The sequence below is a fragment of the Xenopus laevis genome, chromosome 1L (genome assembly GCF_017654675.1).
Source record: "Xenopus laevis strain J_2021 chromosome 1L, Xenopus_laevis_v10.1, whole genome shotgun sequence".
Classification (NCBI taxonomy): domain Eukaryota; kingdom Metazoa; phylum Chordata; class Amphibia; order Anura; family Pipidae; genus Xenopus; species Xenopus laevis.
In genome coordinates this window covers 92,469,513-92,483,246 of record NC_054371.1, presented here as the reverse complement: position 1 = coordinate 92,483,246, position 13,734 = coordinate 92,469,513, and the positions used below count along the sequence as shown (strand labels likewise).

At 37.4% G+C, this 13,734-nt stretch overlaps 1 protein-coding gene across 10 annotated transcripts in view; it reads right to left on the bottom strand.

The window, feature by feature from the left end:
* LOC108711543 (WD repeat and FYVE domain-containing protein 3) overlaps positions 1 to 13,734 on the bottom strand; it is a 244,162-nt gene that overhangs the window by 75,346 nt on the left and 155,082 nt on the right. For all 10 annotated transcript variants that reach the window (XM_041591303.1, XM_041591310.1, XM_041591320.1 and 7 more), the window contains 3 exons: positions 10,933 to 11,112; positions 9,479 to 9,712; positions 8,946 to 9,045 (listed from right to left, as the gene is read on the bottom strand). In XM_041591303.1, the coding sequence (XP_041447237.1) occupies positions 8,946 to 9,045; positions 9,479 to 9,712; positions 10,933 to 11,112 (514 nt within the window). The remainder of the gene's footprint in view (positions 1 to 8,945; positions 9,046 to 9,478; positions 9,713 to 10,932; positions 11,113 to 13,734) is intronic.

Below are 13,734 nucleotides of genomic sequence, written 5' to 3'. Positions count from 1 at the left end.
AATAATACGGATGTTGTATACCATCTACTTAAGAGTTTGAAGTTAGCTTCTTGTATCCTAATTGACTGTGATCCTTTGTGAGCTGAACACATTATATTTTCCCATGTCTTGTTTGTGAAGCTGATGTTCATTTCTTTCTCCCACTGTTTTTTGTATCTTGATTCCTCTGTTTGAGGTTTCGCAATAAATTTTTTGTAGAATTTTGCTATGGGATGGTTTATTCATGGTTGTTGAAACAAAATCTCCCATTCTGTTAATGGTCTAGTCAATTTGTCCATTCCTATTGTTGTAAGATAGTTTTTAATCTGCATATATATATTATATATCCCAATAGTTTCTTGGGTGCTTACCCAATCTTTTTTGGATTTTGGCAAAAGGGATAATTTTCCCTTTTTTGATGAAATGCTTCAGTTTGGTGGGTACCCCTTTATTGCTTGTCCATCTGTCATATCGGCCTCCTTCCCAGCTATGCTGGAAATCTGGGTTTCTTACTAATTCTAATGAAGGGTAAGGGGCAATGCTATATCGTTTTTGTACTTGGTTCCATACCGTCAGAGATGTCCTCATCGTGCGGTGCGTTTTTATTTGTTGGGGAAGTCTGCCGAATTGAATATTTGTAATGTTCCTTAGGTGAATTCTTGACTAATTTCTTTCCACAGCTTCAGAATTCCTGTTTGTTTCCAGATCCATGCCCTCTGTAGGCGAGTTGCTATGTAGTACTTCTCTGGATCCGGGAGAGTCAATCCCCCGTTTTGTTTAGTTTTCATTAGTTGTGTTAGCTTGATTCTGGGTCTTTTTGCTGTCCATAGGAATCGTGAGAATAAGGCATTTAGTTTGTGGAAAAATTACAGAGGGAGTTGTATGGGAATCATCTGGAAGAGGTATAACAGTTTTGGCATAATTATCATTTTCAGTACATTCACTCTACCAAACCAAGAGATAAACCATTTATTTAGTATAGATTGAAGTTCCTTCATGAGTGGTATGTGATTCTCCTTATATAAGTCATCTGGGTGTTTTGGTAACTTAATTCCCAGGTATGTCACAGTATGTTGGGCCCAATTAAAGGGGAAGGTTTGCTCCAATTTCTGCTCCTGGACTATTGGAATATTGATGTTTAGGATCTCTAATTTAGAGTAATGTATCTTAAAATGTGACACCTCACTGAATTTGTGAAATTCTAGCATTATGTTTGGCAGGGATTTTTCCAGGTTTGTAACGACTAATAGTAGGTCGTCGGCAAAAGCCACTGCTTTATGTTCTTAGATGCCTACTTTTAAGCCTGTTATTCCCATATTCTGTCTAATAGAGGTAATCACGGTTTCCATTGTAAGAATGAAGAGGATAGGAGAAAGGGGGCATCCCTGCCTCGTGCCATTCGTAATTTCCAGTGGTGCAGAAAGGATTCCATTAACCTTTATCCTTGCATAAGGTGACTTATATAGGGCCATTATTTTCTCGATTAAGCGAGGGCCGAATCCAAAGGCTTGTAGGTTGTCATTTAAGAAGGACCAGTCGACCCGGTCGAATGCTTTCTCTGTATACATTGTTAACAACAGAGAAGGAATTTTCTTCTTAATTGCATAATGGATAAGGTTAATCAGTCTTGCTGAATTATCTTTTTCTTCTCTCCCTTTTACAAATCCTGCTTGTTCCGGGTGTATTAAAGTAAGAATAATTGACTGCAGCATCTTTGCATATACCTTTTAGTCCAGATTTATTAGCGAAATAGGTTGGTAGCTTCCGCATACTGAAGGGTCTGAATAAGGTTTGTGGAGTACTGTATATTTGTGCCTCCTGTGCTTGCTTTTGAAAATGTTTTTGGTCTGAGATTGAGTTAAAATGGATTAGCATTATTTGGAGAATTTGCTGGTGATATTCTTTATAGAATCCTGCACTAAATCCATCCGGTCCCGGGCTTTTATTAGGTGGGGATTCCTTAATTACTTTTGTCAGTTCCGCTTCAGTAAATGGTCTTTCCAATCGCTTTTCCTTGGGTAGATGTAATTGCTAAATATACTTTTCTATCTTTCCCAGTTTATACTTAGATTGTGTACCCGGGTTTAAGTTATACAATGTGTGATAAAATTCTTGGAAACACTGTGCTATCTCTGGGTAAGTATGGTGAATTTTTTGTTTGGAATCTTTCATTTGTGGTAAGAATGTTTTACTTTTTTGCTCCTTTATTAATTTGTAGAGGATTTTTGTGGGTTTATTCCCCATTTCGTAGAAGTCCCTCTTGCATCTCAGGTATGCTTGCTCTGTAAGAGTATTTAATAATTGTTTTAATTGGATCCTTTTACTATCCAGTTGTTCTTGTGTCTGTCTCATTTGCTTTTCCTTATGTTTATTTTCTAATGTTGCTATTTCTTGTATCAATGTCTGAATCTTTCTCTCATGTTCTTTCTTTATCTTCATGCTTAGTGCTATGAGATTGCCCCTAGTGACCACTTTTACCGTTTCCCAAGGGATTGAAGGATCTGTGCCTGGGAGATTGTTATAATTTATTGTGTCTCATATATGATTTGCAATAGTTTCTCTGTTTTGTTTCTTTCAAGGTATCAGGAATTTTAATCTTGGTAAGGTATGGGGCATGGTCTGATAGTATCGCTGGGCCAATTTGTATAGTTTTGATTAAATGTAGCCATTACTGGTTTATTGAAATTATCTATTCTTGAATAGCTGTTTCTGGGATTTGAAAAGAAGGTATAGTCTCTTTGTTTAGGATTGTGGGTTCTCCATATATCAATCATATTTATCCGATTTAAGTACATTTTAATTTTTTTTTTATTGCTTTATAGGTGATGGCAGATCTCTGTGAGGAACAATCCATTAAGCGGTTAAGAGCTACATTCAGATCTCCACCGATCAGTGTTATTCCTTCTGCAAAATCTTGTAATTGTGTTCCGACTTCTTTCATGTATTTGACTTGTTCCTTGTTTGGAATATAGACGGAGCACAATGTCATCAGTGTATTGTAAATCTTTGCCTTAACCATAACAAAGTGTCCGTCTGAGTCTTTTTTAGTGTCTATGACTGTTATTGGTACATCTTTATGAACCAATATTGCTGTGCCTTAACTTTCTTTTCCGGGTTTGTACTAAGAAAAATCTGTGTGTACCATCTACTTTTAATTACGTCCTTATGGACTTCCTTAATATGGATTTCCTGGGATTATTTAATCCATTGACATTTTGGGACCAAATTAGCATCTGGGTGTTGCGACCCATATATTTATTTATTTTTTGAGTAGAGCTTCCTTGTTTGCTTCCAGTTAGTTTTAGGGTTAAGGAGGGGACTAGAACAGGGATGGGGTTTGTAACTTGGGGGGTAAACGGGGTAGATTATTGGTTAATATAATAAACCGTTAAATCTTCTTATTTTGATTGGGTCTGATCTGCTTTGCTTATAAGCTTTTGGTGCAGTTGACCTCAGGGAGGGGGGTGGGATGTGAGTTTAAAGATTGGGTCACACCCTGGTAGGTCCCACTTTCCTTTCTAGTAAACTTTAACATTCTCCCAAAACATATTTTCTTTACTATTCACTACTCAATTCTACTTATATTTAGCATGAAATATTTTATAAAAGTTATCAAAGTAATATTAACTTTTATATCCACATCATTAACAGTCCAAACAATGTGAGAAAGTGGAAAAAGTATGAGAAACTTAAAATTATTCACTGCGGCATTTTAGGTTTAAATCATTGTTTTTTTTTTTTACTGGACTAAAACAATTTTCAATAACAACTAGTTCTACGCATTGTAGATAATTGAGATAAATAGAGGGAAGAAATGCAGTCATAGAGAATATCAGAGCCAGAAAGAGAGGAAAAATGAGAAACATACAGATAATCATCAGTTTTTAGTTAAGGGTCAATGTACTGAAGCAGAGAGAAAGGGAATGCTTACTCCTATAGGCCTCTGCTCAGGTCTCAGTCCAGGTTTTCTTGTTAGGAGTGGGGAATTTGCCAGTCTTATTTGATGTGACTTGGGGGTCCGCTGTACCAATGGAACGTCCTGCCACATATCGTCCAGCTCCTGGTTTCCTTCCGGTTGAGAGGTTTTCACTTCATTCCATCTGGGGATGTGTGCGTCCTCCAGTTGAAGCTTTTGAATAAAGCCTTTAGTGTCTTCCAGGAATTGTATAGTGGCTTGTATGCTGTCCTTGTTGACTGATAAGCTGAACGGGAAACCTCATCTTAATTGGATCCCTCTTTGGTGTAGCTGATCTGTAATTGGTTTCAATTGTTTCCTCTTTTTATCTGCCAAGGTGGGCTTTTTATGCCCCTTGCTATGGCCAGTATTTCTTCCTTTAAAGGGAAGTCATTTACGCAGCATAGAATATCTCTCGGGGCCTCTGGAGGTACATTCCATGGCTTGAATACCCTATGTTACATAGTTACATAGTTACATAGTTAAAGGGGACCCGTCACCCAAAAAAATTATTAAAAATCCTATTTTATCAGATTAGTCAAGGAAAATGAACTTTAATTACACTATATAAATTATTTGAATCTTGTTTCCTTCAGTCTGGGAATTCATAATTATAGCAAGCAGGCAGCAGCCATTTTGTGGACACTTATTAAGACAAGCCTTGTACCATCTCAGTATCTTGTTTGTGCACCAGAATGTGGGACCTGATGTCCATCCCCATGCCCTGGCTACACAGTTATATGGTAAAGAGAACTGGGGGAATGTTTGGGGAGTAGTGACATCTAAGAAGTGCTGAATTGAAAGTGAAAGTAATTGTCTGCCCCGCCTCTATGCCACGGGCATAGAGGAGGGGCAGACAATATTTGATTGACAGCTAATATTTTTAAATGAGCTTACAACAGCTATGAATGCTTAAATAAAAAATAGAAATTGGATTTCATGTTTAATTTGAAAAGGACTTTTATTATACAGATTTTTGTGTCTGGGTGACAGGTCCACTTTAAATTGGGTTGAAAAAAGACAAAGTCCATCAAGTTCAACCCCTCCAAATGAAAACCCAGCATCCATACACATACCCCTCCCTACTTTTAATTAAATTCTATATACCCATACCTATACTAACTATAGAGCTTAGTATCACAATAGCCTTTGATATTATGTCTGTCCAAAAAAACATCCAAGCCATTCTTAAAGGCATTAACTGAATCAGCCATCCCAACATCACCCGGCAGTGCATTCCACAACCTCACTGTCCTGACTGTGAAGAACCCCCTACGTTGCTTCAAATGAAAGTTCTTTTCTTCTAGTCTAAAGAGGTGGCATCTGGTACGGTGATCCACTTTATGGGTAAAAAGGTCCCCTGCTATTTGTCTATAATGTCCTCTAATGTACTCGTAAAGTGTAATCATGTCCCCTCGCAAGCGCCTTTTTTCCAGAGAAAACAACCCCAACCTTGACAGTCTACCCACATAATTTAAGTCTTCCATCCCTCTAACCAATTTAGTTGCACGTCTCTGCACTCTCTCCAGCTCATTTTATATCCCTCTTAAGGACTGGAGTCCAAAACTGCACTGCATACTCCAGATGAGGCCTTACCAGGGACCTATAAAGAGGCATAATTATGTTTTCATCTCTTGAGTTAATGCCCTTTTTTATGCAAGACCCCTAGATCCTTCTCATTTAAGGAAACTCCCAACACACTGCCATTTAGTGTATAACTTGCATTTATATTATCTTTGCCATTGAAACTCATTTTCCAGTTTGCTGCCCAGTTTTCCAATTTAGACAAATCACTCTGCAAAGTGGCAGCATCCTGCATGGAACCTATAGTTCTGCACAATTTAGTATAATCTGCAAAATTAGAAACAGTACTTTCAATGCCCACCTCCAGGTCATTAATAAACAAGTTGAAAAGCAAGGGACCTAGTACAAAGCCCTGCGGTACTCCACTAACAACACTGGTCCAATTAGTAAATGTTCCATTTACCACCACTCTTTGTAGTCTATCTTTTAGCTAGTTCTCTATCCAGGTACTAATACTATGTTCCAGGCCAACATTCCTTAATTTAACCAGTAACCTTTTGTGTGGCACTGTATCAAATGCTTTAGCAAAGTCTAAGTAAATCACATCCACTGCCATCCCAGAATCGAGGTCTCTAATTACCTTCTCATAAAAAGAAATTAAGTTAGTCTGGCAAGATCTATTACGCATAAAACCATGCTGGCACAAACTCATAGTATTATGATTTGCTATGAAGTCCAGTATCTTATCCTTTATTAACCCTTCGAAAAGCTTTCCTATCACTGACGTCAGACTAACTGGCCTATAGTTTTGAGGCTGAGAACGGAATCCTTTTTTGAATAGAGGCACCACATTACAATTCGCCAGTCTCTCGGCACTATGCCAGATCTCAATGAATCCTGAAAAATTAAGTAAAGAGGTTTGGCAATCACAGAGCTAAGCTCGCTAATTACCCTGGGATGAATACCATCTGGCCCGGACCTTTGTTAATCTTATCATGATCTAGTCTCTTTTGAATTTCATCATGTGTGAACCATGCATCATTAGTTGTATTACTAGAATTGGTACTGTTAAGAAGGAAACCTTCACTTACTGGTTCCTCATTTGTGTAGACAGATGAAAAATATGAGTTCAGAATCTGCGCTTTTATTTTGTTTTCATCAACCAGCTGACTCCCCTCTGATAGTAAGGGTCCCACCCCTTCCTGCTTCATTTTTTTAATATTAACATATTTAAAAAATAATTTTGGATTTTTTTTACTGCTTGCTGCAATATCCTTTTCTATATCAATTTTAGCTTGCCTTATAGCTTCTTTGCATGATTTATTGGCCTCCTTGTACCTTATAAATGTTTCGGCTGTACCAGCTAACTTGAAAACATTAAAAGCACGTCTTTTCTTACCCACCTCAACACCAACGCTTCTATTGAACCAAAAAGGTTTTGCTTTGCAACGACGTTCCTTGCTTACAAGTGGAATATACTGACAAGTATATTTATTAAGCAGCATTTTAAAGACTTCCCATTTTTGTTCTGTGTTTAACCCTGTGAAAAGCATTTCCCACTTAATATGTTGCAGAGATGCCCTTATACTGTCAAAGTTTGCACGTCTGAAATTTAGTGTTTTAGTTACTCCCTTATAGAATTGCTTCTGCAACAGAATCTCAAAGGAGACCATGTTATGATCACTATTCCCTAAATGCTCACCCACACAAATGTTAGAGATGAGTTCAGTATTGTTAGTTATTACAAGGTCCAAAAGAGAGTTATTCCTAGTAGGTTCTTGAACGAGCTGGAATAAAAAGTTGTCATTCAGCATATTTACAAACCTACTAGCTTTTTCTGTCTTAGCAACCCCATTACCCCAGTCAATGTCTGGATAATTGAAGTCACCCATAGCAACAACTTGACCCAGCTGTGAAGCCGCTTGTATCTGCAAGAGTAGCTGGGCTTCATACTCGACACTTACTCGACACAATACGAGGTGGTTTATAGCATACACCAATGAATTTCAGTGCTGGGGTCTCTATTCAGTATCCCATTAAAGATTTGGAGGATTGTAGGAATAATTTCCTCTCTTGAAATCAACTCTGGGATCTCACTCTAATATTATTCCTGCGACTCTTGTTTTATAAGTCCTCTAACGGCCGATGTAACTCTGTAATTTCCTTTGCTTGTTTGTCTATTATGTTGTGTTGCTTCTGGTTACGTACGAACTTTGTCTGGTTTCTTTCCAGCATGTCTGTTCAGCATGGCTCCTATATTCCCCATTTCTTGCTTGATGTCATGGAGGTCACTGCGTATCTCCTCCATCACTGAGTGCAGCATGTCCTTTAGATCCTTCTTAGAAGGTAATTGCCTGAGGTATGCTTGCATATCTAGTGTACTGTCCGCATCACTTTCCCCTTCAGATGATTCATGTGTCATGGTATTCGCTCAGATACACGTGCTCCTGATTAGGGTACTGCAGAATGTGCAGGACCTGCTGTGCTGGGTAAGCCAATGACTGCAGAAAAGTTTGGGGATGAAGCCAAGTGGAGTGGTTATTGTATTCTGTATTCTTTTATTATTATGGGGGGGGCATCCCCAGGGTTAATGTGCACTTACCCTTGCTAATGCAGGCGCAGTTTGGGTAAGGCGTGAAAGCGGGTTAATTGCGCTTCAATGCACCTGCCGCCTACTGCTCGGTGGCTTCCGGGTAAGTCTGACAAATCCAGGCCGAGGCTTCCGTCTTTTATATAGGCCGCAGTCGGAACTCCGTGACTGTAAGTGTTAGAGTCACGATTCTCTCTCTGACCGACTGCGGGGAGTCTCAGATGATATTTCTGCTCTGGGTCTCAGCTCCAGTGACCCCTTATGTGGTGCGGTGGGATGTTATATCCGATCTGGGCCCAGGAGCACCAAGAAGATGCGTCCACTCAGTTCCGTGGTTGGCCCTACCTCCTGTTTTTAATTTTTATTATTTGTGGTTTTTGAGTTATTTAGCTTTTTTATTCAGCAGCTCTCCAGTTTGCAGTTTCCGCAACTGATTTGAATAAGAGACTGGAATATGAATAGGAAAGGGCCTGAATAGAAAGAGGAGTAATAAAAAGTAGCAATACATTTCTCAGCGCCATATGTGAAATTTTAGTGACCATTGTATCAATTATAACAGCTGATTTAAATGAAAATGTATAATTTAATGTATCAAATGAATATTTAACCCCCACATAAAGTTGCTCCAGCGAGAGAGAGAAAGTGAAAAATTAACATTTCAAATTTGACATTAGAAAAACAGCAAAAAATTAAATGCAATGCAGTATACCACTTGATTACAAACATTAGCCTCTTTGAAATTTTATAATTTTATCATTATTACTCCCTCTCATTAGGCTTACTGTAATTTTAGCTATAAATGTTAACCCAGTGCTATATTAACAGAACAAAGTAAAATATAATTAGAATATGCATTTGGAACAACTCAGATTATACATTTGCATATCCAAACAGTACCTAAGAGGACATCCGCAGCTAAGAGATGATCCATCACACTGTCCAGTATGTAAGTTTGGAACTCCTTCTGCTGAGCTCTTGTTGACCTTTCTGGTGAGGCCTGTAAAACAAACTTTGATGATGTATTTATTTATCTGTATTATTTTAGGTTTAAGAATTCAACAACAATTCAGTTCTTCCTGAGGCCCTGTTATTAAATGTTTTGGTATTTTTTCAGTTAATAAGGACATGCACACTGAATGGAGATATATGTGGACGGTACCAACTGCAGGAGGTACATAAGCAAGTCACAACGAGGTACAAAGGCCCTGTTTTTGTATCTATCACCCTGCACAAAGCAAGAGAGACAAACTGAAGAGCCATTCCAACTGAAAAAGTGCATGTTTACAAACATTCAAGCAACGAAATAACTGACAACTAATTACAATCAACACTAACGATGCATTGCACTGTGTATTACATACTTACCATATGACACAAAGATTCAGAGTTACTCTTGCATGTATACAGAGACAGTTAAGAAACACTCATACCTCTAAGAGCAGGTCTATCAGAGGTGTTTGCTTGCTAGCTGGGGTCAGGCACAAATTCTCAATTACTAGAACACGCATGAAGTCAAATACAAACTTCTTCGCTGGGTGATTGGTTAGGTAGGTCTTAGTTCCCATGTTGCAGTATTCTGACTGGCTCCTATTCATGCCAGTGTCAGAAGCAAAGTTCTTAAATTCTTCAGCTGGAGATCCCACTTCATCATCAAGGTCAGTGACCTACAAAATTAAAATTTACTTTTTTTAATTTCGAACTGTGAAATATTTTGGAAAAAAGGGTAACCTATATACAAAAGTATGCAATCACCATGTAAAAATAAACTAATAATTAATGCTTTCCAATAAACAGTTAAAACATAGGACTACAAAAACTAATTTTAGGAGGCCTTGAAATGTGAACATCAAGTTTTTAATAATTCTCATTATTATTTCAGTATGTAAGTATACTTAGAGGAAACAACAGCCCAAAAGCAATAACACAACAATGCTTGCTAAAAAGCTATATCTCCCATATGCATTAGAAGTTTGTCAACATCACTTTACACCCAAACAATTGTTGTTGGAACAAAATTCTCCAACTAAATGCAAATTGATGCTTATTTAAGATGTTTTATTTAACAACTTTAAGAAAATTATCTGCAACATGATTGCGTGTGACATAAGCCAAAGACTACTAGATTACTATTATAAAAAATATATGGTACATTTAATGTTTTTGGCATGTTTTGCCTTGAAGTTAAAAGTATGATGATTTCTAAAGCACAATCACAATCACAACCAGTTGTATCTTTGTTCAGAAAAAAAAGTGTCTGATATGCTTCTCTATTTTATGAAAATTGTACATTTTCATTTTTTTACAATAGAAAATTTCTTCTTTTGTATGTAAGAATTCTGTAGTCACACCCTCATTGCACCCCTGCTTAAAGTTTTAATTTGTTTAGTGGTGAGCACAACATTCTCTTTTGATTAACTAGGAGATCACCCCAGAACATGCCCCTAGTGAAACAGCACAAAAAACTGGTAGTGCAGCTGAAAATGAATTGTGAAAGAGTTAAAGTAAGATACCATAAGTTTGGATAATAAATAATAATCAAAGATGCCTTTACACTTTTTCACTAGTTTTGCCCAATAATCAATACCATATAATAACTATAATAATTATAAGAGACTTGATGTGAGATGACCTTTCTGGATAACATATCTCATAACTCTTCTATATCGATCAACTAATCTTTAAATCTGTAACATGCATACAGCAAGAGGTTATGTCTTTCTACTCTGAATACAATGAATAGAAATGTACAAAAACATTATCTTTCTCAAAATAATATTTTCCCAATATATTGGTTTTTAAATGCGAAAAAAAGCTTTTGGTTACAGGAAAGGTTACTACAGGAAGGGTAGACAAAATAATCATAAAGGCAAAACATATTCCATACCATTTCTGAGTATGGCCGTATATTAAAAGTGAATACAGATGCTGAAAGTGCACACAGGAACTCTGAGCTGATCCACATTGATGCAAGGTCTGGAACATTGTGGTACAGGTACCGAAAAAACTGCATCAAGGTGACAGGGTATTCCCGTAACCAGGACCCTTCTTCCTCAGATTGCCAGGGCTGCAAAGAAATCATATAAGATGAGGGCAAAACAGAATTTCCTGCAGAAAAACCCAATTTTTAAAACCTTTACAATATGGTTAAAGAAGACTTGGAAAGTAATTCTAGGGATACAACTAGATGCTTTAAGGTCCATTAAGACCATACTGTAAACTGGCTGTAGAAAAATATTGTTTTAATTAGGATATGTAGCTAAACCATTTTGTCAATCCTGTGGCACAAGCTAAGAAATAATGATACTTTTTTTGTTCAAATAAACCTCCCTTTCACATATAAGCTGAGAAGAAATACACAAAACACCCAAAATCTTTATTTAATAATGTTAAAACGTTATTACATTGTTGACAGCAGCTACAAAGAAATTGTTATTCTGAAGGTGGCCATAGACACACAGATAATATCGTATGAAACAAATTTTCGTACAATATTCATTGCGTGTATGTTGGGAACAAGCCTATACCGGCATAAGACTTGGTTATCGGTCGGCACTTCGATCTGGCTGGAACCCCAACATTGCCCATTATTAGTGCTGAATCATCAGATACAGGTATAATTCTATTGTCTACCTGTATATTGGATGATTCAGCTCTACACATGTGTATTGAAATGAACGACCTTTCTTGGAAAGATCTTTTCCAAGAAAGATCGTAATTGTTACGTCTATGGCCACCTTTAAGCTAGATATCTGTATCTATACCTTCAATAAAGGATATCTTGTCCCTCTTAAATCACTTCTGCTGGCAAGAAGCAATAAGGAATAAGACTGCTGATCCTCACCTTAAACAAGATTTCATTAACAAATGGTCGTTATATTGGGACTCTACTAACAAACTCTGTTCACTTTGACTGCTACATTTATAATTGTAGTTTGTAACTCGTTTCAAAAAGATTATTTACAATTGTGATGTGTTTGTAGTCACTTATATGTTCCTGCATATCCTTAATATTTTTCTTGTTGAACCTTCAAGGTTAGCTGAGCATTATTAGGTTAATATGTTTTGTTTTACTTTAATTTTCTTACTTAGCTCTAATAACAGCTTAGGTGTATTCTCCATCATCAAATGGGTAATTATCATTCTTCTAGGACACCTAACTCTCTAAGGCTGTATAAGTTTGTCGTATAGTCCTTCAATGGACCACTGTTATATCTTGCTTATGAAAAACCCAATAAAACTGTTTAAAACAAAAAAACTAAAAACACAAATTCAGCAAATTTCTGAAATAATTTCCCCAACAGACTTTTTACATTTAGGGCAGGGACACATGGTTAGATCTGGGGAGATTAGTCGCCCAGCAACAAATCTCCTCTTCTTTGGGGCAACAAATCTCCTCTTCTTCGGGGCAACTTATTTCCCCTAACTGCCTTCCTGCTGACCAGAATGTAAATCGCCGGCAGGATGGCACTCGGAGCACTTCGGTTTCCAAAGTCGCCCAAAGTTTCCTCGTGAGTCAACTTCGGGCAACTTCGGAAAACGAAGTGCTCAGAGTGCCATCCCACCAGTGATTTACATTCTAGCTGGCGGGAAGGCGGTTTGGGGAGATTAGTCACCCTGAAGAAGAGGAGATCAGTCGCCGGGTGACTAATCTCCCCGAATCTGACCGTGTCGCTGCTGTAAGCTGTTACAACAAGTAACATTGTGAATTATTTTAACTAAAATGAGGGATAAGTGGAATTCAAAAACACTGAGCCAACTATTTACCAGTGCAATCATCTGCTTTTATCTACTTATATTTTTCTAAGAGAAAAATGTTCAAGTTAGTAATCCTAAATTATAATAGAAGATATCTGCTTTTGCCCTACACACAAACGCAATTCAGAATTCTTTCATTATTGAACAGGATCACATTCATCAGCAACCTTCCAATTAAACAAAACCCTAAAAATGAATATGGCTAAAAATGCCATATTTTATATAATGAATTTATTGCACCAGACTAAAGTTTTGGCTTCTCAATAGCAGCAATGATCCAGGACTTCAAACTTGTCACTAGTAATTAATACAAATAATTACAACATGGTAGCACAGAAACATAGGGGGTCACCATCGTCAGTGGGCTCTGACGAGCTGTTGAGAAGCTAAGCTTAGGGGTCTTCACAAATTATCAAGCAGAAAATGAGGTTGGCCTTTAATATAAGCTGATGCTACAGGCTCATTATTACATTTTGATGCTAGTTGCCTCATATTGTAACTTTTATATTCTTTGTGTCCTGTATATTGTGAGTCAGTCCCTAAGCTCAGTAACTGACAGCAGCAAAGAGCATGTGCAGTGAATCAGCAGAAAAGAAGACGTGGAGCTACTGAGACACAGATCTTTACTGCTAAAGGGCTGTGGTTGCCTTGGGCTGGTACAGAAGCTTAGAACATAATGTACAACATTTCTAGCCTACTTCTTTAACCACACTTGTACTACCTGTTGACCTGAGATTATTTTTATCAGTATACTGCTAGTTTGTATTATTTTTCTTACCCATAAATGAGGCTTTTGATATTAATACTGCCTAGAATTCAACTGTTTTAACTGTGAATGCAAAAGCTCTGATGGAAACTTTTGTAATGTCTGCTGTGAAGTTTGATTATATGAGTAGATTCACCTAACTAAATGTAACGCTGTATCAAAGCA